General features: G+C 36.4%; 1 protein-coding gene across 1 annotated transcript; it reads right to left on the bottom strand.

Annotated features, from left to right (window-relative positions):
* Positions 1–38: 38 nt before the first annotated feature.
* taok3b (TAO kinase 3b) lies at positions 39–26,495 on the bottom strand. The gene is made up of 8 exons (XM_087790488.1): positions 25,608–26,495; positions 20,004–20,240; positions 18,942–19,070; positions 18,682–18,885; positions 10,342–10,581; positions 10,072–10,284; positions 8,775–8,957; positions 39–2,689 (listed from the first exon to the last, which is right to left on the bottom strand). Exons 2-8 carry the CDS (start codon positions 20,187–20,189, stop codon positions 2,528–2,530), a joined length of 1,317 nt encoding a protein of 438 aa, XP_087646614.1. The 5' UTR covers positions 20,190–20,240; positions 25,608–26,495; the 3' UTR covers positions 39–2,527.
* Positions 26,496–27,506: the final 1,011 nt, after the last annotated feature.

The raw sequence follows: 27,506 nt of genomic DNA, 5'->3' as shown, positions 1-27,506 counted from the left end.
ATCACATCACATGATGAAAAACGAGTCAAAGCCACATGTCAATCTTGTTTTTTTATTTCAATCTTATTGGCCCGACTACACCTCGTAGGTGACGCTAAATAAACGATGGAGTCGCTGCTACTAACGACTCGCCCTCGAACCGTCACAATCCAATCGAGCCGCGAGCTCAACAGTTATCGCCAACACGCCGCTCGACTCCCAAAACCCCGACAAACTTTGACTCGTTGGGATTTTTTTTTTGTTGAATTCAATGTTTTTTCTCCAAGACAAAAAAACGACAAGGCTAAAAGTGGTTTCAGAAATTAAGCACCAAACAATTCTCGTTCCATTCACTTTAAATGGAAACATTGTGCAACCCGTTCACCGGTTTAGGATGAACGCGGCGAGAATACGATCAATTTTTCGTCCACGAACGTTCCTTGTACCGATATTTTTAGAAATCTGTGGATCCGCTCGTACAATCTTGTGATTTCTCTCGGCAATATATATATATCTATCTATATATATGTTGAGCTTCTCGTCTGTCTCTGGTTTATAAAAGCAAAAGTGAAGCACAGGAATCATCGTTTCAGGTTCAGACCAGCGGCTCTGTTTTCTCAAGTACAAATATTCATATCAAAAGTTATACAGCACGATTCTCACCATTTTCCTTTACAAGAACTTTGATTAGTGAACATTAAATGATTCACAGGCTCCGATGACAAAACAAAAGTGCCGGCGTCAGTCAAGAAATCAACAAACACACAACTCAAACCTGCTGCAGGCACAACTCAAAGAAAAAGGCATTTGTGAAAAGAAAGTGGCGCGAACGTGTCGAAGTGCGCGAGCGACGCCGGAATGTTGACGGAGGTGAACACGTGTTGAAACTTTCATTGATTCAATCCAATCATTTTTCTATTGAAAGGTTGAATTTGTTTTTGTTTTTTAATAAGAAAGAAAAAAAATCCAAGGTTGTTTTAACACATAGAGTTTCATATCTTTCATCCAATTATTCAAAAATGCATTTTCTAAATCAAATATTTTGTAATTCAAAGTATTTTAAGTTCAAAATATAAAGGTTGGAATAATAGAGTCACCAGACAAAACCAACAGAGCAACGAGCTACTGGATCCAACAGTCACATGATCGACCGAAACATACTTTTGAATTGAAATGGAATTTTGAATTATTCGATGTATATTTCCAAAATTAATAAGTTTGTTTTTACAGATTCATACCCTACATCCAATTATTTAAAAATACATTTTCTAAATCCAATATTCTTTTATTCATATTCTTTTAAATTCAATATAAAAATGTTGGCATAATAAAGTCATCAGACAAGACCAACAGAGCACCGAGCTCCAATATTTTCAAAATGAATGCGTCTGTTTTTACACTTAGAGTTTAAACCCTACATCCAATTATTCCAAAATACATTTTCTAAATCCAATATTCTGTCATTTATAATATTTTAAATTCAATGATTAATGTTGCTATAATAGAGTCACCAGACAAGACCAACAGAGCACCGAGCTACTGGATCCATCAGTCACGTGATCGACTGTACGTGGGAAACATATTTTTGAATTATTTAAGAAACTCTGAGTAAATATTCAGTTTGAAAATATTACATCACATCATCCAGACAAAATTCAACCAGTCAAAATAACATTTGAATGAAAAAAAACAAACAAATTAATATAAACTTTTAAATTGAATCAGTAAAATTCGACATTTTTAAATAAAATATCTAATCATAAGAATAATTGAATACTTAAAAAAAACAAATGTCAAGTTTCAACATTCGTTTGTTTTCGATCAATATTCCGATGTCGCTGAAACACTTTGTTCGGTATCCGTTGGCTAGAAAATAAAATAAAAAAATGACCACTTTATTTACAAAACAGCTAAAAATCTCCGACAGATTCATGCTTCACTTCACAACCTGAATTTGTCCTTAAAGTGCATGCAATAATAAGCAGTTGAACCAGGTGTGGGTCTGCGGTGAGAGGAACCCAGGCTTTAGGAGCCGTTTATCTGGACTCTAGGAGCACGATATGAACGTTGTCACCCAAGTTCTCACATTCTGAGCAGAAATGGAAATGTTTAAAGAAAAAACAAGATTCCAAAGTAAAGGAAAAGAAAAGACGAAGCAGCTTAAAACACCACGGGGGTCCGCAGCTCACATTCCACGGTGTCCGTCCACGTCACACACATTTGAGTCGTCATCTCGACACGACGGTTTCTACGTAGACATATCAAAGTGCCCAGTTTTACTAAAATTTCCTGAATTATTCGATTCATACCAAAAAGGAGGAAATGGCGTACGAAGAAAAAAAGGTGTTTTTTCTTTTTTTCTGAGCACGTTTGAGTTTCTCCGGCTCTTCTGTGGGTTTTTACTTTCCTCCGTGAAAAATAAAGTCGCCGTCGCAAACACCTGGAATGAAAGGTATCGGAAAGAAAAGAAGCTTGTCCTGATCTGTCGGCGAGACAAACGGTCAAGTGGAGGGCGGGGGGGCGCCGCCCTCTCAAGGTCATTCCACTTTCATCTGTTGTCTTCTTTGGGGAAGTCCAGAGATCCCAGGCTTCCGAAGCCGAGACTCCTGCTCTCGGAGTCAAACATGTTCGTCTCTCTCTCCTGACGCTCAAACAAGTGCTTGATCTTCTCGCTGCGTTCCTTCTGAAGTGCAGCCAGTTCCTCCTCGATCTGTGGACCAACCAGTCGTTACTTCCTCACAACATTTACACTCAGAGGATCCTGCAGCCTGAAGGAAACCACAGAGACATTGAACCTTAATCAAGGATCACCTGTTTTTATGTTGGTTCAAATCGTACAGTCGTCGCCTTCATGATCAACCATGTTAGTGACTCCTCTTGACGTGAAAGATACTCGTCCTAACGTGAAAGTTACTCGTCCTAACCTTAAAGTTACTCGTCCTAACCTAAAGTTACTCGTCCTAACCTTAAACTTACTCGTCCTAACCTTAAAGTTACTCGTCCTAACCTTAAAGTTACTCGTCCTAACCTTAAACTTACTCGTCCTAACCTTAAAGTTACTCGTCCTAACCTTAAAGTTACACGTCCTAACCTTAAAGTTACTTCATCCTCATGTGAAAGTTACTTGTCCTTACGTAAAAGTAACTCGTCCTAACGTGCAAGTTACTAGTCCTTATGTTAAAGTTACTTGTCCTAACGTGAAAGTTACTCGTCCTAATGTGAAAGTTACTCGTCCTTATGTTAAAGTTACTTGTCCTAACATGAATGTTACTCGTCCTAACGCGAAAGTTACTCATCTTAATTTGAAAGTTACTAGTCTTAACATAAAAGTTACTCTTCTAAACATAAAAGTTACTCTTCTTAACATAACAGTTACTCGTCTTAACATGAAAGTTACTCATCTTAACGCGAAAGTTACTCGTCCTAACATGAAAGTTACTCGTCTTAACATGAAAGTTAATCGTCTTAACATGAAAGTTACTCGTCTTAACGTGAAAGATACTTGTCTTAACGTGAAAGTTACTTGTCTTAACAATCAAAGTTACTCGTCTTAACATGAAAGTTAATCGTCTTAACATGAAAGTTACTCGTCTTAACGTGAAAGATACTTGTCTTAACGTAAAAGATACTTGTCTTAACAATCAAAGTTACTCGTCTTAACATGAAAGTTACTCGTCCTAACATGAAAGTTACTCGTCTTAACATGAAAGTTACTCGTCTTAACATGAAAGTTACTCGTCCTAACGCGAAAGTTACTCATCTTAATTTGAAAGTTACTAGTCTTAACATAAAAGTTACTCTTCTAAACATAAAAGTTACTCTTCTTAACATAACAGTTACTCGTCTTAACATGAAAGTTACTCATCTTAACGCGAAAGTTACTCGTCTTAAGATGAAAGTTACTCGTCTTAACATAAAAGTTACTCCTCTTAACTTGAAAGTTGCTCATCTTAACGCGAAAGTTACTCGTCTTAACATGAAAGTTACTCAGCATAAAAGTTAATCGTCTAAACATGAAAGTTACTCGTCTTAACATGAAAGTTACTCAGCATAAAAGTTAATCGTCTTAACATGAAAGTTACTCGTCTTAACGTGAAGATACTTGTCTTAACGTGAAAGACACTTGTCTTAACATGAAAGTTACTCGTCTTAACATGAAAGTTACTCGTCTTAACATGAAAGTTACTCGTCCTAACATGAAAGTTTCTCTTCTTAACATGAAAGTTACTCGTCTTAACATGAAAGTTACTCGTCTTAACGTGAAAGTTGCTTGTCTTAACATGAAAGTTACTCGTCCTAACATGAAAGTTTCTCTTCTTAACATGAAAGTTACTCGTCTTAACATGAAAGTTACTCGTCTTAACGTGAAAGTTACTCGTCTTAACATGAAAGTTACTCGTCTTAACATGAAAGTTACTCGTCTTAACGTGAAAGTTACTTGTCTTAACATGAAAGTTACTCGTCTTAACATGAAAGTTACTCGTCTTAACATGAAAGTTACTCATCTTAACGTGAAAGTTACTCGTCTTAACATGAAAGTTACTCGTCCTAACATGAAAGTTACTCATCTTAACATGAAACTTACTCGTCTTAACATGAAAGTTACTCGTCTTAACGTGAAAGTTACTCGTCTTAACATGAAAGTTACTCGTCTTAACATGAAAGTTACTCAACCTAACATGAAAGTTACTCGTCTTAACATGAAAGTTACTCGTCTTAACGTGAAAGTTACTCGTCTTAACATGAAAGTTACTCGTCCTAACATGAAAGTTACTCGTCTTAACATGAAAGTTACTCGTCTTAACATGAAAGTTACTCGTCTTAACGTGAAAGTTACTTGTCTTAACATGAAAGTTACTCGTCTTAACATGAAAGTTACTCGTCTTAACATGAAAGTTACTCGTCCTAACGTGAAAGTTACTCGTCTAAAGATGAAAGTTACTCGTCTTAACGTGAAAGTTTCTCGTCTTTACTTGAAAGTTACTCGTCTTTACTTGAAAGTTACTCGTCTAAACGTGAAAGTTACTCGACTTAAGATGAAAGTTACTTGTCTTTACTTGAAAGTTACTCATCTTAACATGAAAGTTACTCGTACTAACTTGAGAATTATGCCTAGAAACTGTCCATAAAAGCTATGAACAGACAAAGGGCAGACCTGACAGAGTCTAATCTGAATTCGACTTAATACCGACTATGCAGACCAAGCTCTGACTCGGTAGAGGTCGACTAGACCCTCCTTTCCAGAACCCCCCAATTGACCTTTCCAGGAATGCTGAGGTGTGTGATCCCTCTATAGTTGGAACACACTCTCTGATGCACCTTCTTAAAAAGAGGAACCACCTCCCAGTTTGCCAATCCAGTGGTACTGCCCTGATGACCATGTGATGTTGCAGAGGTGGGTCATCCAAACCATCCAAGGCCTTGAGAAACTCATCCACACCCTGGTCTTCTTTAACCACCTCAGCAACCTCAACCCTAGAGGTCAATAAGACCTCAACACGTCAGAGTCCCCTGACCCTGCTTTCTCCTTTGGAGACATGTTGGTGGGCTTAAGAAGGTCTTTTGAAGTTTTCTTTCCAATGACCAATAGGGTCCCGAGAAGAAGTCAGCAGCCGCTATCACCACTGTACTGTGTCAACAGATCACTGCCTCCTGAGACGCCTGATGGCTGTCCAGAACTTCACCGAAGCCACATGGAAGGTGTTCTCCATGGCCTCATTAACCTCTTCCCATGCCCGGGTTTTTGCCTCAGTTTCAAGAGACCCACAGGCCAAAAACGCCTGGTGGCCTCTTTCAACAGCTTGACGGTCATCTTCACTGCTCGGGTCCACCAGTGGGTTCCAGGATTAGTAAAAGTTATTCTTGCTCACGTGAAAGTTACTTGTGCTAGCATGAAAGTTACTCGTGCTAGCATGAAAGTTACTCGTGCTAGCATGAAAGTTACTCGTGCTAGCATGAAAGTTACTTGTGCTAGCATGAAAGTTACTCGTGCTAGCATGAAAGTTACTCGTGCTAGCATGAAAGTTACTCGTCGTCATTTGAAACTTTTACATCCAAACATGAAAGTTACTCGTCCTAATGTGAAAGTTACTTGTCCTGACATGAAAGTTATTCGTCCTGACGTAAAAGTTACTCGTCCTTACATGAAAGTTACTCGTCCTAACGTGAAAGTTACTCGTCCTAACGTGAAAGTTACTCGTCATAACGTGAAAGTTACTCGTCCTATCGTGAAAGTTACTCGTCCTAACGTGAAAGTTACTCGTCCTAACGTGAAAGTTACTCGTCATAACGTGAAAGTTACTCGTCCTATCGTGAAACTCTTACGTCCTAACTTCAAAGTTACTCGTCCTTACATGAAAGTTACTCGTCCTAACGTGAAAGTTACTCGTCATAACGTGAAAGTTACTCGTCCTAACGTGAAAGTTACTCGTCATAACGTGAAAGTTACTCGTCCCTTTCGTGAAACTCTTATGTCCTAACTTCAAAGTTACTCGTCCTGACATTAAAGTTAATCGTCCTTACATGAAAGTTACTCGTCCTGACGTGAAAGTTACTCGTCCTTACATGAAAGTTACTCGTCCTAACGTGAAACTTTTACGTCCTAACTTCAAAGTTACTTGTCCTGACATTAAAGTTACTCGTCCTTAAATGAAAGTTACTCGTCCTGACGTGAAAGTTACTCGTCCTTACATGAAAGTTACTCGTCCTAACGTGAAAGTTACTCGTCATAACGTGAAAGTTACTCGTCCTAACGTGAAAGTTACTCGTCATAACGTGAAAGTTACTCGTCATAACGTGAAAGTTACTCGTCCTATCGTGAAACTCTTATGTCCTAACTTCAAAGTTACTCGTCCTGACATTAAAGTTACTCGTCCTTACATGAAAGTTACTCGTCCTGACGTGAAAGTTACTCGTCCTTACATGAAAGTTACTCGTCCTAACGTGAAAGTTACTCGTCCTAACGTGAAAGTTACTTGTCCTAACGTGAAAGTTACTCGTCATAACGTGAAAGTTACTCGTCCTCATGTGAAACTTTTACGTCCTAACTTCAAAGTTACTCGTCCTGACATTAAAGTTACTCTTCCTTACATGAAAGTTACTCGTCCTGACGTGAAAGTTACTCGTCCTAACGTGAAAGTTACTCGTCCTGACGTTAAAGTTACTCGTCCTTACATGAAAGTTACTCGTCCTAACGTGAAAGTAACTCGTCCTAACGTGAAAGTTACTTGTCCTAACGTGAAAGTTACTCGTCATAACGTGAAAGTTACTCGTCCTGACGTGAAAGTTACTCGTCCTAACGTGAAAGTTACTCGTCCTGACGTTAAAGTTACTCGTCCTTACATGAAAGTTACTCGTCCTGACGTGAAAGTTACTCGTCCTTACATGAAAGTTACTCGTCCTGACGTGAAAGTTACTCGTCCTAACGTGAAAGTTACTCGTCCTGACGTTAAAGTTACTCGTCCTTACATGAAAGTTACTCGTCCTAACGTGAAAGTTACTCGTCCTAACGTGAAAGTTACTTGTCCTAACGTGAAAGTTACTCGTCATAACGTGAAAGTTACTCGTCCTAACGTGAAAGTTACTCGTCCTGACGTTAAAGTTACTCGTCCTTACATGAAAGTTACTCGTCCTAACGTGAAAGTTACTCGTCCTAACGTGAAAGTTACTTGTCCTAACGTGAAAGTTACTCGTCCTGACGTGAAAGTTACTCGTCCTTACATGAAAGTTACTCGTCCTAACGTGAAAGTTACTCGTCCTAACGTGAAAGTTACTTGTCCTAACGTGAAAGTTACTCGTCATAACGTGAAAGTTACTCGTCCTCATGTGAAACTTTTACGTCCTAACTTCAAAGTTACTCGTCCTGACATTAAAGTTACTCTTCCTTACATGAAAGTTACTCGTCCTGACGTGAAAGTTACTCGTCCTAACGTGAAAGTTACTCGTCCTGACGTTAAAGTTACTCGTCCTTACATGAAAGTTACTCGTCCTAACGTGAAAGTTACTCGTCCTAACGTGAAAGTTACTTGTCCTAACGTGAAAGTTACTCGTCATAACGTGAAAGTTACTCGTCCTGACGTGAAAGTTACTCGTCCTAACGTGAAAGTTACTCGTCCTGACGTTAAAGTTACTCGTCCTTACATGAAAGTTACTCGTCCTGACGTGAAAGTTACTCGTCCTTACATGAAAGTTACTCGTCCTGACGTGAAAGTTACTCGTCCTAACGTGAAAGTTACTCGTCCTGACATTAAAGTTACTCTTCCTTACATGAAAGTTACTCGTCCTGACGTGAAAGTTACTCGTCCTAACGTGAAAGTTACTCGTCCTGACGTTAAAGTTACTCGTCCTTACATGAAAGTTACTCGTCCTAACGTGAAAGTTACTCGTCCTAACGTGAAAGTTACTTGTCCTAACGTGAAAGTTACTCGTCATAACGTGAAAGTTACTCGTCCTGACGTGAAAGTTACTCGTCCTAACGTGAAAGTTACTCGTCCTGACGTTAAAGTTACTCGTCCTTACATGAAAGTTACTCGTCCTGACGTGAAAGTTACTCGTCCTTACATGAAAGTTACTCGTCCTGACGTTAAAAAGTGTACTATTTAGTTTCGACGTCCCTTAAGGGACTCTGTAATTTCCTTTGTAAGCCATTATTTATAAGACCTTCGACTTCATGTGCAGTTTCAGTTGCTTTCATTTCCCTGACGTGTCAAATGTATATTTATTTTTAATCGTGGATTCAATTCAAATAAATAGTGCACCTCGTGACCTTCACCTCCGGGGTCAAGTGTGGGACGTACCTTCTGCTCCAGGTGGGCTCTACGTATGGAAACCTTCTGCTCCAGCTTCTGCAGCTCTCGCTCATGTTGGGTCTCCATCTGTGACTGGGTTTTTCTCTGGTAGGCGTCCAGGAGCTCCATCTCCTGCTTGAGCTGCTGTTTCAGGGCCTGGACTTCTCTGTCTTGTTCGGCCTCCAGACGCATCTGAACACCAACAGTCATGAAGACACTTTTGACAAAAATCATTTTGTTGCTCAGAGAGGAAGGAGTGAGAGAACTTCTCTTATTGTGTTCTTCATGATTCAAAAATACAACCATGAGTTGTCTTATGTTCCGAGTTCAAGTATATTATCAGAATATTAAATAGTTGAATTCAATGTTCCAAATGTTGAACGTTTACATTTCTTTTAACTCATTTTTTCTTCCAGCTTTGAATTATTTTGTAAAATAAATGTAAAAATTGTCTGTCAATAAAGTCAATACTTTTATCTGTTATTTATCACCTTTTTTCTATTTAATTATTATTGATGGCGATTTGCTAAATACACACAGTAGTAGAAGAACCAAGAAAGATTTTTTTTTTACACCACAGAGAGTAACAAATCCTTTAAAATGCTCTGGATCCAGATGGTGCTGCAGGACAATATTGTTTCATCTGTTTCTTCACCATCATTAACATGACATTTGGTTAATAATAGAAGTAAAACATCAAATAGTTCTTAATAAAATATTTAATTTTGCTTTATCGTTTTGAAGAAACTTTATTTAATTAAAAAATATATAATGTTTAATCAGCATAACTCACTCACACACTTGTGTGCCTGCATGTGTACTGAAGTGTATTGTTGTTTATATATTTATCATCATTTTATTTATTATTACGTTTATTTCATTTATTTATTGTACTTAATTGTTAATACTTTATTATCATCTCTAATTAATATTATCAATTATTTTAAGATGTTTTCTATTATCTTAAATATATTATAATATAAATAAAGTAATAATAATAAAGTGTACTGTAGGTCTTAATTTAATGTGTATATTTGTTTAATCTTTTGAAACTGATGTGAAAACCTACATTTGTGGGAGGAATAAAGTTGTATCTTATCTTTAGATGAAACCGCTCTATAATATAAACAAATATATATTCTTAAAAACAACTCTATAGAGGATTAATGTATACATTTATATTTCATTTTTAGGTTTTCTGTCTCTTCATATGATTGTTTGAATACATGTGTTTCAGCGACATTATGAATTCTAACTCCACGTGAAGGCAACACGACAGAAGCGTCGAGAGCGAAAGAGCTGTTACCGCGTGAGACGCCATCATCTCGTTGATGCTGTGCTCGTATTGCTCGGCCAGCACCGCCAGCTTCCTGGTCTGCTCCTCCTTCAGGGCCTTCAGGATCCCTTTATGGTCGCCTTTAGGAGAGACCTCCAGCTGATGGTTCCTCAGAGCTTTGTACTGCTTGTTCTGCACCTTGCACGTGTCCTGGAATTGTTTCTTGATCTGCATCTCCAGCATCTGCGGAAGAAAGAGCCGGTGAGTGGAGAAGGAACGTCGGTTGAAGGTTCTCGTCACCTTCAGGTTCCTCGGCTGCTGCCGCTGCTCCAGACCGTGTTTCCTGTGCAGCTCCCTCTGTCTCCGGCTGTTGTACTCCTCCTGGTTCTCCAGCTCCGTCTGGTGCTGGAGTCGCATGAGTTCCACCCTCAGCTTCTGCAGCATGTGCAGCTGCCGCCGCTCCAGGTCCTGCGTGGACTCGTCCTGCCGGATCATCAGAGCGTGTTCCATCTCCTTCTGCGTCCTCTTCTTGTTCAGCTCCTGTCCACAGGTGATGAGTGGTCACGAGGTCGTTCAGAAGATCATTCAAGAATGTTATGTTTTCATCTCCAGGATCAGATCATTCGTCGTCTTCATTTTATTCTTTAATCGGATCAGATAAGTTCACCAAGAGCCAGATACTGTTTTAAAATCACCAAATCAAGGATGACCGAAGCTCTACAACAGGAAGTGATGTCACTTTAAGTATGTTTAAAATAAAAAACATCACCTACACAGAAGTGTATTTTTTTTATCTCGTGGTGTCTCTGGGTCAAGGTGACCCGAAGGCCTGAAAACAAATGTGTTTGTGTTATCCTTTGCGTTCACCTTAACCCAGAGTTAACTCAAGGGATAGTATTTCACCTTTTTAATTAAAATGTTGTAGTTTTCTTTATTATTATTTTATTTTTTTAATTTAATTGATTTTTTTTTATATGTTGAATCGGTTTGTTTTTATTCAATAATCGAATTAAAAAATATCTTTAAAGAATATTTTTACACTTAGAGTTTTATATTCTGATTCCAATAATTAAAAAAAGAATGTTCTTAATACCATATTTTTTAATTTGTAGTATTTTAAATTCAATATATAAATGTTGGTATAATGGAGTCACCAGTCAAAACCAATAGAACACAGATTTACTGGATCCAGCTTTAAGCCAATCACGTGTCGTGCAGACGATCACATGACAACGTAGAAAATCTTTTTACTCGACCTACGTTATTTTTATTGAATTTAATGAGCTACTGATTAAAAAGTATTACATTTATAAATGTTTTTTTTTAATTATTGGAATTACAATATCAAAGTTTTTTTTGTTGGACAAAACACAAAATATGAAAATAAAATGCACTTGTTATGATCTATATTCATAAATAACAAATAAACAAATCCGGTTAGGAATCAGACTTATTCATGTGGTTAAGTTAATTTAATAAACATACTTTAGCGCAGGATTTTACCTCAATAAATAATTTTAAAAAATGAAATAACCTTGACCCAGAGACAACACAAGTGTTAAAAAAACGCCTCTGGTTGTTGTAGATTAATTGAGATTAATTTTAAATTAACAGCATATATATTTATATGAAGCGTTTATATGTAACTCGAGAAGGACAATTTTTGTTGATCATTTCATATTGTTAATATTTATTTAGTATTACTTTTATTTTATTTATTTTGTTTATTTATTTAGAGAAAAATGGTATATTGTTAATATATTTGTCCAACGAAGTTTTTTCTGATCGATTAAAAAACAAATTCAACCTTAAAATATACAAATTCAATTGTTTAAAGAAAATCCTATTTCAGGGTCAAGGTGACCCGGAGGCCTGAAGACAAGGGTTCGCACGAGGGTTAAAAACAGAGTTACAACATTTTAAAATGCCAAACTAAATATTCCAGCGTACGTCCATATAACTGTGTTTGAAATATAAATGTTTATGTTTGAAATAATTGAAATAAGTGTGATATTCGATATTGGTGTCTTGAAGTGCCATTTTTCTTTCACCTGAAAATGAAGCTGTGTGCAAGCATTTTTTTTGTCTTTCGTTTATTTCAACGCTTCGGTGTCGACATGATGGTAGAAAAATATCTCTTATAACGCTCAGTCTCGCGGGACTTGCATCAGTTTCCCACCAAACTGAGCGACATCAGAGAGGAGCCGCCGGCGCGTCGTGATATCACCAAATCAATAATAAATCCTTGTACACGCACACATTACACTTTATAAATGACGCTAACAACTTAGCTTGTTAGCATACGGTGAAGACGGACACATAACACTTTATAAATGATGCTAACAACTTAGCTCGTTAGCATACGGTGAAGACGGACAGGTTTGTTTGGAAGTTCACGATCTTCTAAGAAAACAACTGAGACGAGATGAAAAGTTCTTACAATATGTTGCTTTAACAAGGAGGTTGAAAGAGACGAGTGACTGGATCACTAGTGTTTGACTAGATCATAAGTTAGTATTACTTCACTGGATCACTAGTGTTTGACTAGATCACAAGTTAGAATTACTTCACTGGATCACTAGTGTTTGACTAGATCATAAGTTAGTATTACTTCACTGGATCACTAGTGTTTGACTAGATCATAAGTTAGTATTACTTCACTGGATCACTAGTGTTTGACTAGATCATAAGTTAGTATTACTTCACTGGATCACTAGTGTTTGACTAGATCATAAGTTAGTATTACTTCACTGGATCACTAGTGTTTGACTAGATCATAAGTTAGTATTACTTCACTGGATCACTAGTGTTTGACTAGATCATAAGTTAGTATTACTTCACTGGATCACTAGTGTTTGACTAGATCATAAGTTAGTATTACTTCACTGGATCACTAGTGTTTGACTAGATCATAAGTTAGTATTACTTCACTGGATCACTAGTGTTTGACTAGATCATAAGTTAGTATTACTTCACTGGATCACTAGTGTTTGACTAGATCATAAGTTAGTATTACTTCACTGGATCACTAGTGTTTGACTAGATCATAAGTTAGTATTAATTCACTGGATCACTAGTGTTTGACTAGATCATAAGTTAGTATTACTTCACTGGATCACTAGTGTTTGACTTGATCATAAGTTAGTATTACTTCACTGGATCACTAGTGTTTGACTAGATCATAAGTTAGTATTACTTCACTGGATCACTAGTGTTTGACTAGATCATAAGTTAGTATTACTTCACTGGATCACTAGTGTTTGACTAGATCATAAGTTAGTATTACTACACTGGATCACTAGTGTTTGACTAGATCATAAGTTAGTATTACTTCACTGGATCACTAGTGTTTGACTAGATCATAAGTTAGTATTACTTCACTGGATCACTAGTGTTTGACTAGATCATAAGTTAGTATTACTTCACTGGATCACTAGTGTTTGACTAGATCATAAGTTAGTATTACTTCACTGGATCACTAGTGTTTGACTAGATCATAAGTTAGTATTACTTCACTGGATCACTAGTGTTTGACTAGATCATAAGTTAGTATTACTTCACTGGATCACTAGTGTTTGACTAGATCATACGTTAGTATTACTACACTGGATCACTAGTGTTTGACTAGATCATAAGTTAGTATTACTTCACTGGATCACTAGTGTTTGACTAGATCATAAGTTAGTATTACTTCACTGGATCACTAGTGTTTGACTAGATCATAAGTTAGTATTACTTCACTGGATCACTAGTGTTTGACTAGATCATAAGTTAGTATTACTACACTGGATCACTAGTGTTTGACTAGATCATAAGTTAGTATTACTTCACTGGATCACTAGTGTTTGACTAGATCATAAGTTAGTATTACTTCACTGGATCACTAGTGTTTGACTAGATCATAAGTTAGTATTACTTCACTGGATCACTAGTGTTTGACTAGATCACAAGTTAGTATTACTTCACTGGATCACTAGTGTTTGACTAGATCATAAGTTAGTATTACTTCACTGGATCACTAGTGTTTGACTAGATCATAAGTTAGTATTACTTCACTGGATCACTAGTGTTTGACTAGATCATAAGTTAGTATTACTTCACTGGATCACTAGTGTTTGACTAAATCATAAGTTAGTATTACTTCACTGGATCACTAGTGTTTGACTAGATCATAAGTTAGTATTACTTCACTGGATCACTAGTGTTTGACTAGATCATAAGTTAGTATTACTTCACTGGATCACTAGTGTTTGACTAGATCATAAGTTAGTATTACTTCACTGGATCACTAGTGTTTGACTAGATCATAAGTTAGTATTACTACACTGGATCACTAGTGTTTGACTAGATCATAAGTTAGTATTACTTCACTGGATCACTAGTGTTTGACTAGATCATAAGTTAGTATTACTTCACTGGATCACTAGTGTTTGACTAGATCACAAGTTAGTATTACTACACTGGATCACTAGTGTTTGACTAGATCATAAGTTAGTATTACTTCACTGGATCACTAGTGTTTGACTAGATCATAAGTTAGTATTACTTCACTGGATCACTAGTGTTTGACTAGATCATAAGTTAGTATTACTTCACTGGATCACTAGTGTTTGACTAGATCATAAGTTAGTATTACTTCACTGGATCACTAGTGTTTGACTAGATCATAAGTTAGTATTACTTCACTGGATCACTAGTGTTTGACTAGATCATAAGTTAGTATTACTTCACTGGATCACTAGTGTTTGACTAGATCATAAGTTAGTATTACTTCACTGGATCACTAGTGTTTGACTAGATCATAAGTTAGTATTACTTCACTGGATCACTAGTTTTTGACTAGATCATAAGTTAGTATTACTTCACTGGATCACTAGTGTTTGACTAGATCATAAGTTAGTATTACTTCACTGGATCACTAGTGTTTGACTAGATCATAAGTTAGTATTACTACACTGGATCACTAGTGTTTGACTAGATCATAAGTTAGTATTAGTTCACTGGATCACTACTGTTTGACTAGATCATAAGTTAGTATTACTTCACTGGATCACTAGTGTTTGACTAGATCATAAGTTAGTATTACTTCACTGGATCACTAGTGTTTGACTAGATCATAAGTTAGTATTACTTCACTGGATCACTAGTGTTTGACTAGATCATAAGTTAGTATTACTTCACTGGATCACTAGTGTTTGACTAGATCATAAGTTAGTATTACTACACTGGCTCACTAGTGTTTGACTAGATCATAAGTTAGTATTACTTCACTGGATCACTAGTGTTTGACTAGATCATAAGTTAGTATTACTTCACTGGATCACTAGTGTTTGACTAGATCATAAGTTAGTATTACTTTACTGGATCACTAGTGTTTGACTAGATCATAAGTTAGTATTACTACACTGGATCACTAGTGTTTGACTAGATCATAAGTTAGTATTACTTCACTGGATCACTAGTGTTTGACTAGATCATAAGTTAGTATTACTTCACTGGATCACTAGTGTTTGACTAGATCATAAGTTAGTATTACTTCACTGGATCACTAGTGTTTGACTAGATCATAAGTTAGTATTACTTCACTGGATCACTAGTGTTTGACTAGATCATAAGTTAGTATTACTACACTGGATCACTAGTGTTTGACTAGATCATAAGTTAGTATTACTTCACTGGATCACTAGTGTTTGACTAGATCATAAGTTAGTATTACTTCACTGGATCACTAGTGTTTGACTAGATCATAAGTTAGTATTACTTCACTGGATCACTAGTGTTTGACTAGATCATAAGTTAGTATTACTTCACTGGATCACTAGTGTTTGACTAGATCATAAGTTAGTATTACTTCACTGGATCACTAGTGTTTGACTAGATCATAAGTTAGTATTACTTCACTGGATCACTAGTTTTTGACTAGATCATAAGTTAGTATTACTTCACTGGATCACTAGTGTTTGACTAGATCATAAGTTAGTATTACTTCACTGGATCACTAGTGTTTGACTAGATCATAAGTTAGTATTACTACACTGGATCACTAGTGTTTGACTAGATCATAAGTTAGTATTACTTCACTGGATCACTACTGTTTGACTAGATCATAAGTTAGTATTACTTCACTGGATCACTAGTGTTTGACTAGATCATAAGTTAGTATTACTTCACTGGATCACTAGTGTTTGACTAGATCATAAGTTAGTATTACTTCACTGGATCACTAGTGTTTGACTGGATCATAAGTTAGTATTACTTCACTGGATCACTAGTGTTTGACTAGATCATAAGTTAGTATTACTACACTGGATCACTAGTGTTTGACTAGATCATAAGTTAGTATTACTTCACTGGATCACTAGTGTTTGACTAGATCATAAGTTAGTATTACTTCACTGGATCACTAGTGTTTGACTAGATCATAAGTTAGTATTACTTTACTGGATCACTAGTGTTTGACTAGATCATAAGTTAGTATTACTACACTGGATCACTAGTGTTTGACTAGATCATAAGTTAGTATTACTTCACTGGATCACTAGTGTTTGACTAGATCATAAGTTAGTATTACTTCACTGGATCACTAGTGTTTGACTAGATCATAAGTTAGTATTACTTCACTGGATCACTAGTGTTTGACTAGATCATAAGTTAGTATTACTTCACTGGATCACTAGTGTTTGACTAGATCATAAGTTAGTATTACTACACTGGATCACTAGTGTTTGACTAGATCATAAGTTAGTATTACTTCACTGGATCACTAGTGTTTGACTAGATCATAAGTTAGTATTACTTCACTGGATCACTAGTGTTTGACTAGATCACAAGTTAGTATTACTACACTGGATCACTAGTGTTTGACTAGATCATAAGTTAGTATTACTTCACTGGATCACTAGTGTTTGACTAGATCATAAGTTAGTATTACTTCACTGGATCACTAGTGTTTGACTAGATCATAAGTTAGTATTACTTCACTGGATCACTAGTGTTTGACTAGATCATAAGTTAGTATTACTTCACTGGATCACTAGTGTTTGACTAGATCATAAGTTAGTATTACTTCACTGGATCACTAGTGTTTGACTAGATCATAAGTTAGTATTACTTCACTGGATCACTAGTGTTTGACTAGATCATAAGTTAGTATTACTTCACTGGATCACTAGTGTTTGACTAGATCATAAGTTAGTATTACTTCACTGGATCACTAGTTTTTGACTAGATCATAAGTTAGTATTACTTCACTGGATCACTAGTGTTTGACTAGATCATAAGTTAGTATTACTTCACTGGATCACTAGTGTTTGACTAGATCATAAGTTAGTATTACTTCACTGGATCACTAGTGTTTGACTAGATCATAAGTTAGTATTACTTCACTGGATCACTAGTGTTTGACTAGATCATAAGTTAGTATTACTTCACTGGATCACTAGTGTTTGACTAGATCATAAGTTAGTATTACTTCACTGGATCACTAGTGTTTGACTAGATCATAAGTTAGTATTACTTCACTGGATCACTAGTGTTTGACTAGATCATAAGTTAGTATTACTTCACTGGATCACTAGTGTTTGACTAAATCATACGTTAGTATTACTACACTGGATCACTAGTGTTTGACTAGATCATAAGTTAGTATTACTTCACTGGATCACTAGTGTTTGACTAGATCATAAGTTAGTATTACTTCACTGGATCACTAGTGTTTGACTAGATCATAAGTTAGTATTACTTCACTGGATCACTAGTGTTTGACTAGATCATAAGTTAGTATTACTTCACTGGATCACTAGTGTTTGACTAGATCATAAGTTAGTATTACTTCACTGGATCACTAGTGTTTGACTAGATCATAAGTTAGTATTACTTCACTGGATCACTAGTGTTTGACTAGATCATAAGTTAGTATTACTTCACTGGATCACTAGTGTTTGACTAGATCATAAGTTAGTATTACTTCACTGGATCACTAGTTTTTGACTAGATCATAAGTTAGTATTACTTCACTGGATCACTAGTGTTTGACTAGATCATAAGTTAGTATTACTTCACTGGATCACTAGTGTTTGACTAGATCATAAGTTAGTATTACTTCACTGGATCACTAGTGTTTGACTAGATCATAAGTTAGTATTACTTCACTGGATCACTAGTGTTTGACTAGATCATAAGTTAGTATTACTTCACTGGATCACTAGTGTTTGACTAGATCATAAGTTAGTATTACTTCACTGGATCACTAGTGTTTGACTAGATCATAAGTTAGTATTACTTCACTGGATCACTAGTGTTTGACTAGATCATAAGTTAGTATTACTTCACTGGATCACTAGTGTTTGACTAGATCATAAGTTAGTATTACTTCCGTGGATATACTGAGCAAAGAAGCGTCGCCATAGCAACCGAGCCTAACAAGCTGCGCCGCACAGTTCACAGACGGACGGAGACGTAAACAACAACGAGACATAGAAGTACAAATTGACAACAGAACGTGACGCTGATTGAACATTTGAGAAATGCTCGATTTATACTACAGAAAATATAAATGATCTCATATTTCGATGCATATCACACGTGATCGACTCTGACCCGCCAACAGATAGAGTGAGATTCAGGAAGAACTCGGATTACCTCCCTCAGCTGCTCCTGCTCGAACTCGTGTCTGCGGACGACGCTGTGGCGCTTGAGTGAGCGGCAGCTGCGCTCGTAGACCAGCCTCTGCTGGTCCAGCAGGTGAGCCTCGTCCTCGGCCTGCGAGCGCTGCATTGTTTCTTTGTGCCGCGACAGTCGCTCCTGCTTCTCCTCCTTGGCCGTGAACAGGTCTTCGTTCATCTCCTGGACCAGAAGGAAGTGAGCCAAGGTTCTCCAGGACCAACGTTCTCTCTCTTTACCTCCTTGATCTTGTCCTTGCAGAGCCGGTACTCCTTCTTCTGGCCGTCCAAGAACGAGGTCAACTCTTTCTTCTGCTGAGAGATGATCTGCTGCTGGATCCTTCGTTCTTCTGCCGCCACCGACTTCGTCTGCGCAGACCGGGGTCAAGGGTCGGAGTCAAGGTCAGAGGTCAAACACACAGAGGTACGTCAGTGCCATCAGAATATTGAATTTTGTCATCTCGTGTTATCTCTGGGTCAAGGTGACCCGAAGGTCCGATAACAAATGTGTTTGTGGTATCCTTTGCGTTCACCTTAACCCAGAGAAAACACAAGGGTTAATATTTCACCTTTTTACTTAAAATGTTATTTTTTTTAAGTTTTGAATTATTATTTTTTAATTGAATTGATTTTTTATATATTGAAATGTTGAATTGTTTGTTTTTATTCAATAATTGCATTAAAAATATCTTTAAAGAATATTTTAACACATATAGTTTGATAATCTGATTCCAATAATTCAAAAATAAATGTTCTTAATTCAATATCTTTTAATTCATAGTCCTTTAAATTCAATATAAATGTTGGTATAATAGAGTCGCCAGACAAAACCAATAGATCACAGAGCAACTGGATCCAGGTTTCAGCCAATCATGTGACGAGCAGACGATCACATGACAACAAAGAAGTAGCTTGTTCACTTTATATTGAATTAAAAGAGCTACTGATTAAAAAGTATAACATTTATACATTTTATTTTTTATTTTATTGGTTTGAGAATATAAAGCTCTATGTGTAAAAGGTATTAATTCCTAAAATATTCAAATGCTTTAATTCAAAAAATCTACCTTTCAATATAAAAATAATTAATTAATTACAAAAAAAATATATCTTTAAAATTATTATCATGCAGTTCAATTATTTAAAAAAACAAAAAGTAAAATAAATAAATATTTCAATAAAAAAAGAATGAATTAAATGCAAAAAAAAGAATGTTTATATTAAGAAATGATTTAAAAAAAAAAAAAAAAGGTTAAAAAAAACGTTCCTAAAGTTTGAACTCAATCTGGCGTCAACTTCTACCTCCTTGTCCGTCTGCGTGGCGTGACGCTTGGCGAGTCTCTCCAGCTCGATGTACGTGTTGTTGGCTTGTGTCTCCAGTTCCTTCTGCAGCCGAAGCTTGTGCTCGTCCATCTCGGCCTTCAGCCTGTTCTCCAGGGCGATCAGCTGCTTCTGGTGCTGCCGCCGCATGCGCTTGTAGCCAGACATCTGCTCCCGCAGCTCGAAGTCCTGCTCATGCTCCTGGATCTACCTGATGACCTGCAGCACAGGACGCAGAGGTCAACGCGGCCAGAGGAGCTCTTTTTTCCTGCACTTTCACCCAGAGACAACACAAGGGATACCTGAAACACATTTGTCCTCAAGCCTTCGGGTCACTTTGACCCAGAGACCACACAAGGGATACCACAAACACATTTGTTCTCAAGCCTTCGGGTCACTTTGACCGTGAGGTAACCCAAGGGATACCTCAAACACATTTGTTCTCAGGCCTTAAGGTCACTTTCACCCAGAGACCACACAAGGGATACCTCAAACACATTTGTCCTCAAGCCTTCGGGTCACTTTGACCCAGAGACCACACAAGGGATACCTCAAACACATTTGTTCTCAAGCCTTCAGGTCACTTTGAACCTGAGGTAACACAAGGGATACCTCAAACACATTTGTTCTCAAGCCTTCGGGTCACCTTGACCGTGTGGTAACCCAAGGGATACCTCAAACACATTTGTTCTCAGGCCTTAAGGTCACTTTCACCCAGAGACCACACAAGGGATACCTCAAACACATTTGTCCTCAAGCCTTCGGGTCACTTTGACCCAGAGACAACACAAGGGATAACTCAAACACATTTGTTCTCAAGCCTTCGGGTCACTTTGACCCAGAGACAACACAAGGGATACCTCAAACACTTTTTTTCCCAATCCTTCGGGTCACTTTGACCCAGAGACAACACAAGGGATACCTCAAACACATTTTTTCTCAGTCCTTCGGGTCACTCTGACCCAGAGACAACACAAGGGATACCTCAAACACATTTTTTCTCAAGCCTTCGGGTCACTTTGACTCAGAGACAACACAAGGGGTGCCACAAACACATTTGTTCTCAGGCCTTCAAGTCACGTTGACCCTGAGGTAACACAAGGGATACCACAAACACATTTGTTTTCAGGCCTTCGGGTCACTTTGACCCTGAGGTAACACAAGGGATACCACAAATACATTTGTTTTCAGGCCTTCGGGTCACTTTGACCCTGAGGTAACACAAGGGATACCACAAATACATTTGTTTTCAGGCCTTCGGGTCACTTTGACCCTGAGGTTACACAAGGGATACCACAAATACATTTGTTTTCAGGCCTTCGGGTCACTTTGACCCTGAGGTTACACAAGGGATACCACAAATACATTTGTTTTCAGGCCTTCGGGTCACTTTGACCCTGAGGTTACACAAGGGATGAAAATAATCCATATTATTAAATCCTATCTCTGTTCAGATCAAGAAACATTGTTTTTGAATCAACGTTCGATTTAAAGATTGATTCAAATCATGGACGATCAGAGTTTTACGTTGAACTACATATTACAGTGTGAACAAAAATATTGTGGATTATTTGAAATAATCCTGAATAAAAACAGTTAAACATCTTTTAGACTCAATTATATTTGACCGATTCATCTCAGATACTTTTTAAATGTAATACATAATGAACTATTTACAGTTTCGCTACATTTTCTTCCTGAAATCCTTGAAATTCTAATCTGTGTTGGATCAAAATAATCTGTGTTTGGATCAATATAATCCTGTGTTTGGATCAAAATAATCTGTGTTTGGATCAAAATAATCTGTGTTTGGATCAAAATAATATGTGTTTGGATCAAAATAATCTGGTTTTGGATCAAAATAATCTGTGTTTGGATCAAAATAATCTGTGTTGGATCAAAATAATCCTGTGTTTGGATCAAAATAATCTGTGTTTGGATCAAAATAATCTGTGTTTGGATCAAAATAATCTGTGTTTGGATCAAAATAATCTGTGTTTGGATCAAAATAATCTGTGTTTGGATCAAATCATCTGTGTTTGGATCAAAATAATCTGTGTTTGGATCAAAATAATCTGTGTTTGAATCAAAATAATCTGTGTTTGGATCAAATCATCTGTGTTTGGATCAAAATAATCTGTGTTGGATCAAAATAATCCTGTGTTTGGATCAAAATAATCTGTGTTGGATCAAAATAATCCTGTGTTTGGATCAAAATAATCCTGTGTTTGGATCAAAATAATCCTGTGTTTGGATCAAAATAATCCTGTGTTTGGATTAAAATAATCTGTGTTTGGATCAAATCATCTGTGTTTGGATCAAAATAATCTGTGTTGGATCAAAATAATCCTGTGTTTGGATCAAAATAATCCTGTGTTTGGATCAAAATAATCCTGTGTTTGGATCAAAATAATCCTGTGTTTGGATCAAAATAATCCTGTGTTTGGATCAAAATAATCTGTGTTTGGATCAAAATAATCCTGTGTTTGGATCAAAATAATCCTGTGTTTGGATCAAAATAATCTGTGTTTGGATCAAAATAATCTGTGTTGGATCAAAATAATCCTGTGTTTGGATCAAAATAATCTGTGTTGGATCAAAATAATCTGTGTTTGGATCAAAATAATCCTGTGTTTGGATCAAAATAATCTGTGTTTGGATCAAAATAATCTGTGTTAGGATCAAAATAATCTGTGTTTGGATCAAAATAATCTGTGTTTGGATCAAAATCATCTGTGTTGGATCAAAATAATCCTGTGTTTGGATCAAAATAATCCTGTGTTTGGATCAAAATAATCCTGTGTTTGGATTAAAATAATCCTGTGTTTGGATCAAAATAATCCTGTGTTTGGATCAAAATAATCTGTGTTTGGATCAAAATAATCCTCTGTTTGGATCAAAATAATCTGTGTTTGGATCAAAATAATCCTGTGTTTGGATCAAAATAATCCTGTGTTTGGATCAAAATCATCTGTCAAAATAATCCTGTGTTTGGATCAAAATCATCTGTGTTTGGATCAAAATAATCCTGTGATTGGATCGAAATAATCCTGTGATTGGATCAAAATAATCCTGTGTTTGGATCAAAATAATCCTGTGTTTGGATCAAAATAATCCTGTGTTTGGATCAAAATAATCCTGTGTTTGGATCAAAATAATCCTGTGTTTGGATCAAAATAATCCTGTGTTTGGATCAAAATAATCCTGTGTTTGGATCAAAATAATCCTGTGTTTGGATCAAAATAATCTGTGTTGGATCAAAATAATCTGGGTTGGATCAAAATAATCTGTGTTTGGATCAAAATAATCTGTGTTTGGATCAAATCATCTGTGTTTGGATCAAAATAATCTGTGTTGGATCAAAATAATCCTGTGTTTGGATCAAAATAATCTGTGTTGGATCAAAATAATCCTGTGTTTGTATCTAAATAATCCGTGTTGGATCAAAATAATCTGTGCTTGGATCAAAATCATCTGTGTTGGATCAAAATAATCCTGTGTTTGGATCAAAATAATCCTGTGTTTGGATCAAAATAATCCTGTGTTTGGATCAAAATAATCTGTGTTTGGATCAAAATCATCTGTGTTGGATCAAAATAATCCTGTGTTTGGATCAAAATAATCTGTGTTTGGATCAAAATAATCCTCTGTTTGGATCAAAATAATCTGTGTTTGGATCAAAATAATCCTGTGTTTGGATCAAAATAATCCTGTGTTTGGATCAAAATCATCTGTCAAAATAATCCTGTGTTTGGATCAAAATCATCTGTGTTTGGATCAAAATAATCCTGTGATTGGATCGAAATAATCCTGTGATTGGATCAAAATAATCCTGTGTTTGGATCAAAATAATCCTGTGTTTGGATCAAAATAATCCTGTGTTTGGATCAAAATAATCCTGTGTTTGGATCAAAATAATCCTGTGTTTGGATCAAAATAATCCTGTGTTGGATCAAAATAATCCTGTGTTTGGATCAAAATAATCTGTGTTGGATCAAAATAATCCTGTGTTTGGATCAAAATAATCCTGTGTTGGATCAAAATAATCCTGTGTTTGGATCAAAATAATCTGTGTTGGATCAAAATAATCTGGGTTGGATCAAAATAATCTGTGTTGGATCAAAATAATCCTGTGTTGGATCAAGTAATCTGTGTTGGATCAAAATAATCCTGTGTTGGATCAAAATAATCCTGTGTTTGGATCAAAATAATCTGTGTTGGATCAAAATAATCCTGTGTTTGGATCAAAATAATCCTGTGTTGGATCAAAATAATCCTGTGTTTGGATCAAAATAATCTGTGTTGGATCAAAATAATCTGGGTTGGATCAAAATAATCTGTGTTGGATCAAAAGAATCCTGTGTTGGATCAAAATAATCTGTGTTTGATCAAAATAATCTGTGTTTGATCAAAAATAATCCAGTGTTGGATGAAAATAATATGTGTTTGATCAAAAATAATCCTGTGTTGGATCAAAATAATATGTGTTAGATCAAAATATTCTGTGTTGGATCAAAATAATCCTGTTTTGGATTAAAATAATCTGTGTTTAGATTTCTTCCTTTTATTCAAAACTGACGTCATCACAAAACAATAAAACAATAATTAAACTTAAAGGCTCAAAATCTTTGGATGGAAACAAAGAAACTTAAACTTCTTTGAAAACAAACAAAAGTTTACAAAATAAAAGAGTTTAACTGAAGATAATGACGTCAAAATAAAAGAGTTTAACTAAAGATAATGACGTCACGTTGAATAAACAATGATAATTAAATCTTAATTGCGTGTTTTATTATATAAATTAAACAGTTTATTTTTTATAATTCTATTCATATTATTTTCTCATTCAAAACTGTCGTCGCCACAAAAAACGTCTGTGTTTACAAAACAATAATTAAACTTAAAGGCTCAAAATCTTTGGACGGAAACAAAGAAACTTAAACTTTGAAAACAAACAAAAGTTTACAAAATAAAAGAGTTTAACTGAAGATAATGACGTCAAAATAAAAGAGTTTAACTGAAGATAATGACGTCAAAACAAAAGAGTTTAACTGAAGATAATGACGTCAAAATAAAAGAGTTTAACTGAAGATAATGACATTAAAATAAAAGAGTTTAACTAAAGATAATGACGTCAAAATAAAAGAGTTTAACTGAAGATAATGACGTCAAAATAAAAGAGTTTAACTGAAGATAATGACGTCACGTTGAATAAACAATGAGAATTAAATCTTAATTGACGTCAAAATAAACTCGGTTTAAACTCCTGACGACTCAGGTGACCGGCCCTGAACCGTGACGTCACAGTACCGCACGTCTTCCTGATGACGTCACGCAAACTCGCAGAAAGAGAGAAGCTGAGATGACATCCATTAACGGGATGTGGTTGCCATGACTACAGATGTACAGCTGAGACACCCCTCTCCTCACTTCCTCCCTCCTCCCCCTCCCTTCCCTCCCTCCTCCACACACACACACACACACACACACACACACGCTGACACGCACACGCGCGCGCGCGCACTCCCCCCCCCCCCTCTCCCGCACGCGCACACGCGTGTCTGAAAAGCCCGCGGAGGCTCGTACCAAAGATGCTGATGTGAGGGTGACAATATGTTCGGTGATGGCGCGCGGATGGGGGGACCGGCTGTGGTGAGAAGTAGGCCGCAGCTCTGGCCTGGTGTCCCCGTGCACAGCCTCATCCCTCACGCACGCATGCTCCTGCAGGGGGGAGGAAAAGGGGGAGATAGTCCTGGCTGCTCCTCGGGCCCTCCGCGGCTAATATTCCTGCCCAGTGTCCCTGAATGCAGCGCGGCCTCACGCGCATCCTTCCTCCCCCTCGCTACTGTGCGCGAGTCCTCCGCGCGGAAAAGGGCATCTCTCCGCTGGCTCCTGGAAAAAAAATAAAAACTCCGATTTCCTCCCCCGGATAAAAGCAAAAAAAAAAAAAAGCAAAACGTAATCCTGCGAGGATAACTGGCAGGATTATGCAATCGATGCCTACTGGCGGGAAGATCTCCTCTTCTCCCGCCTCAGCGCGCGAGACATGCTGGCGAGGACGAAGACTTTCCCATCAGGACCCGCGGCAGCACATCTGGGGAGAAGGTGAGGCTGCGATGAAGACAACATGGTTGGTTCTCCCGGCGAGGTCCTGTCCTACACGGGGAGCGCACTTGGTCATGGTAGGTGGTTCTGCTTCTATTCATCTCTTCCTCACACACTCCCCCCTTCCTTTAAAGAGACACCGCAATACTACTGGCAAACTTACTCACGTCTGCACACACACACACACACACACACATCCAGTCCAGCCTTTTCATCTCTGGATCCACGTTTGTTCATCTATCAGCTCGTGTGGAGGCTCCCCGAGACGTCCCCGCGTCAGAGTGTATCCACGAGCTTCTCAAACATTTGAAATTATTATTTCATCACAAAATTAAAAAATCTTCAGTTGTTTGTCTTCTTTTTTTTTAAACACACACAACATTTCCAAGTTTTAAATGTTCTTCCTTTTTTATTTCTGTATTATTTCAATGTTATTGATATATATATATATATATTTCTTTATGATATTCCTATTTTTATTTCCATGTTTTAAATGTCTTACTTCTCTTTTTATGTCTATATAATTATTTTTATTTCCATGTTATTTTATTTTAATTTCTACCTTATTCTATATTAATTTACTTTTTTTTATTTCTATATTATTTTTTATATATAGGTTTCTTTCATTTTTATTTATATATTTATTTTCACGATATTTTTATTTCCATTTTATTTCCAAGTTTTAAATGTCTTAATTCTCTTCTATTATTTTTCGTATTTCCACGTTATATTTATTTTCATTTTCAATATTATTCATATTTTTATTTCCATCTTATTACATTTTTAATTTTCGCACACAAACTTTCCAATAATTGTTTTTTTAAGGATAAATATATATTTTAAATTTTAAAAAATAGAGATGGATCCGCTTATTTATGTATAATAAATTAATAAATTGTAGTTTTTTAACAGAATAATTGTGTAGACATGACAGTACTTTATTAAAACTGTAAATGTTTATATAAATAATACACTTTTGGTATTTTAACATGTGTTTTCAGTGATATCTGAAGAAAATAGTATTAGAATTACTATTTTATTATATAAAATATAAATATAAATGACTATTTCTAATACTACTACTATTCTACTACTATTACTAGTAATAGTAGTAGAATATTAATATCCTGAACAGGATTTTTGCTTCTTTACCCTGTGTAACCCATTACAAAGACACTGTTTCTTTAAGACACGACCACTTTGAACCTGGCAATGAATGTCTCAATTAAAATCTCCATTTTGTTATTTAATGATTGACATGTTAAAAAAAATGACACTCGGGTCACATTAAATGATCAAATTAATATGGATTTAATTGGAAAACATTTATTGAAAAGTCGTATTTATTTCTTAAACAACGATGCATTTATAATAAAACCG

This window comes from Callionymus lyra, chromosome 5 (genome assembly GCF_982586985.1).
Source record: "Callionymus lyra chromosome 5, fCalLyr1.hap1.1, whole genome shotgun sequence".
Taxonomy (NCBI): domain Eukaryota; kingdom Metazoa; phylum Chordata; class Actinopteri; order Syngnathiformes; family Callionymidae; genus Callionymus; species Callionymus lyra.
Note: the sequence above shows the minus strand (reverse complement) of the source record. Positions and strands in the feature narration are given on the sequence as shown.

Coding starts and splice junctions, on each gene's coding strand:
- taok3b (XM_087790488.1), bottom strand. CDS start 20,189: ATGTCTGGCTACAAGCGCATGCGGCGGCAGCACCAGAAGCAGCTGATC. Junction 19,071..20,003: donor CCACGCAGACGGACAAGGAG/GTAGAAGTTGAC, acceptor CGGTCTGCGCAG/ACGAAGTCGGTGGCGGCAGA. Junction 8,958..10,071: donor AGATGATGGCGTCTCACGCG/GTAACAGCTCTT, acceptor GTTGGTGTTCAG/ATGCGTCTGGAGGCCGAACA.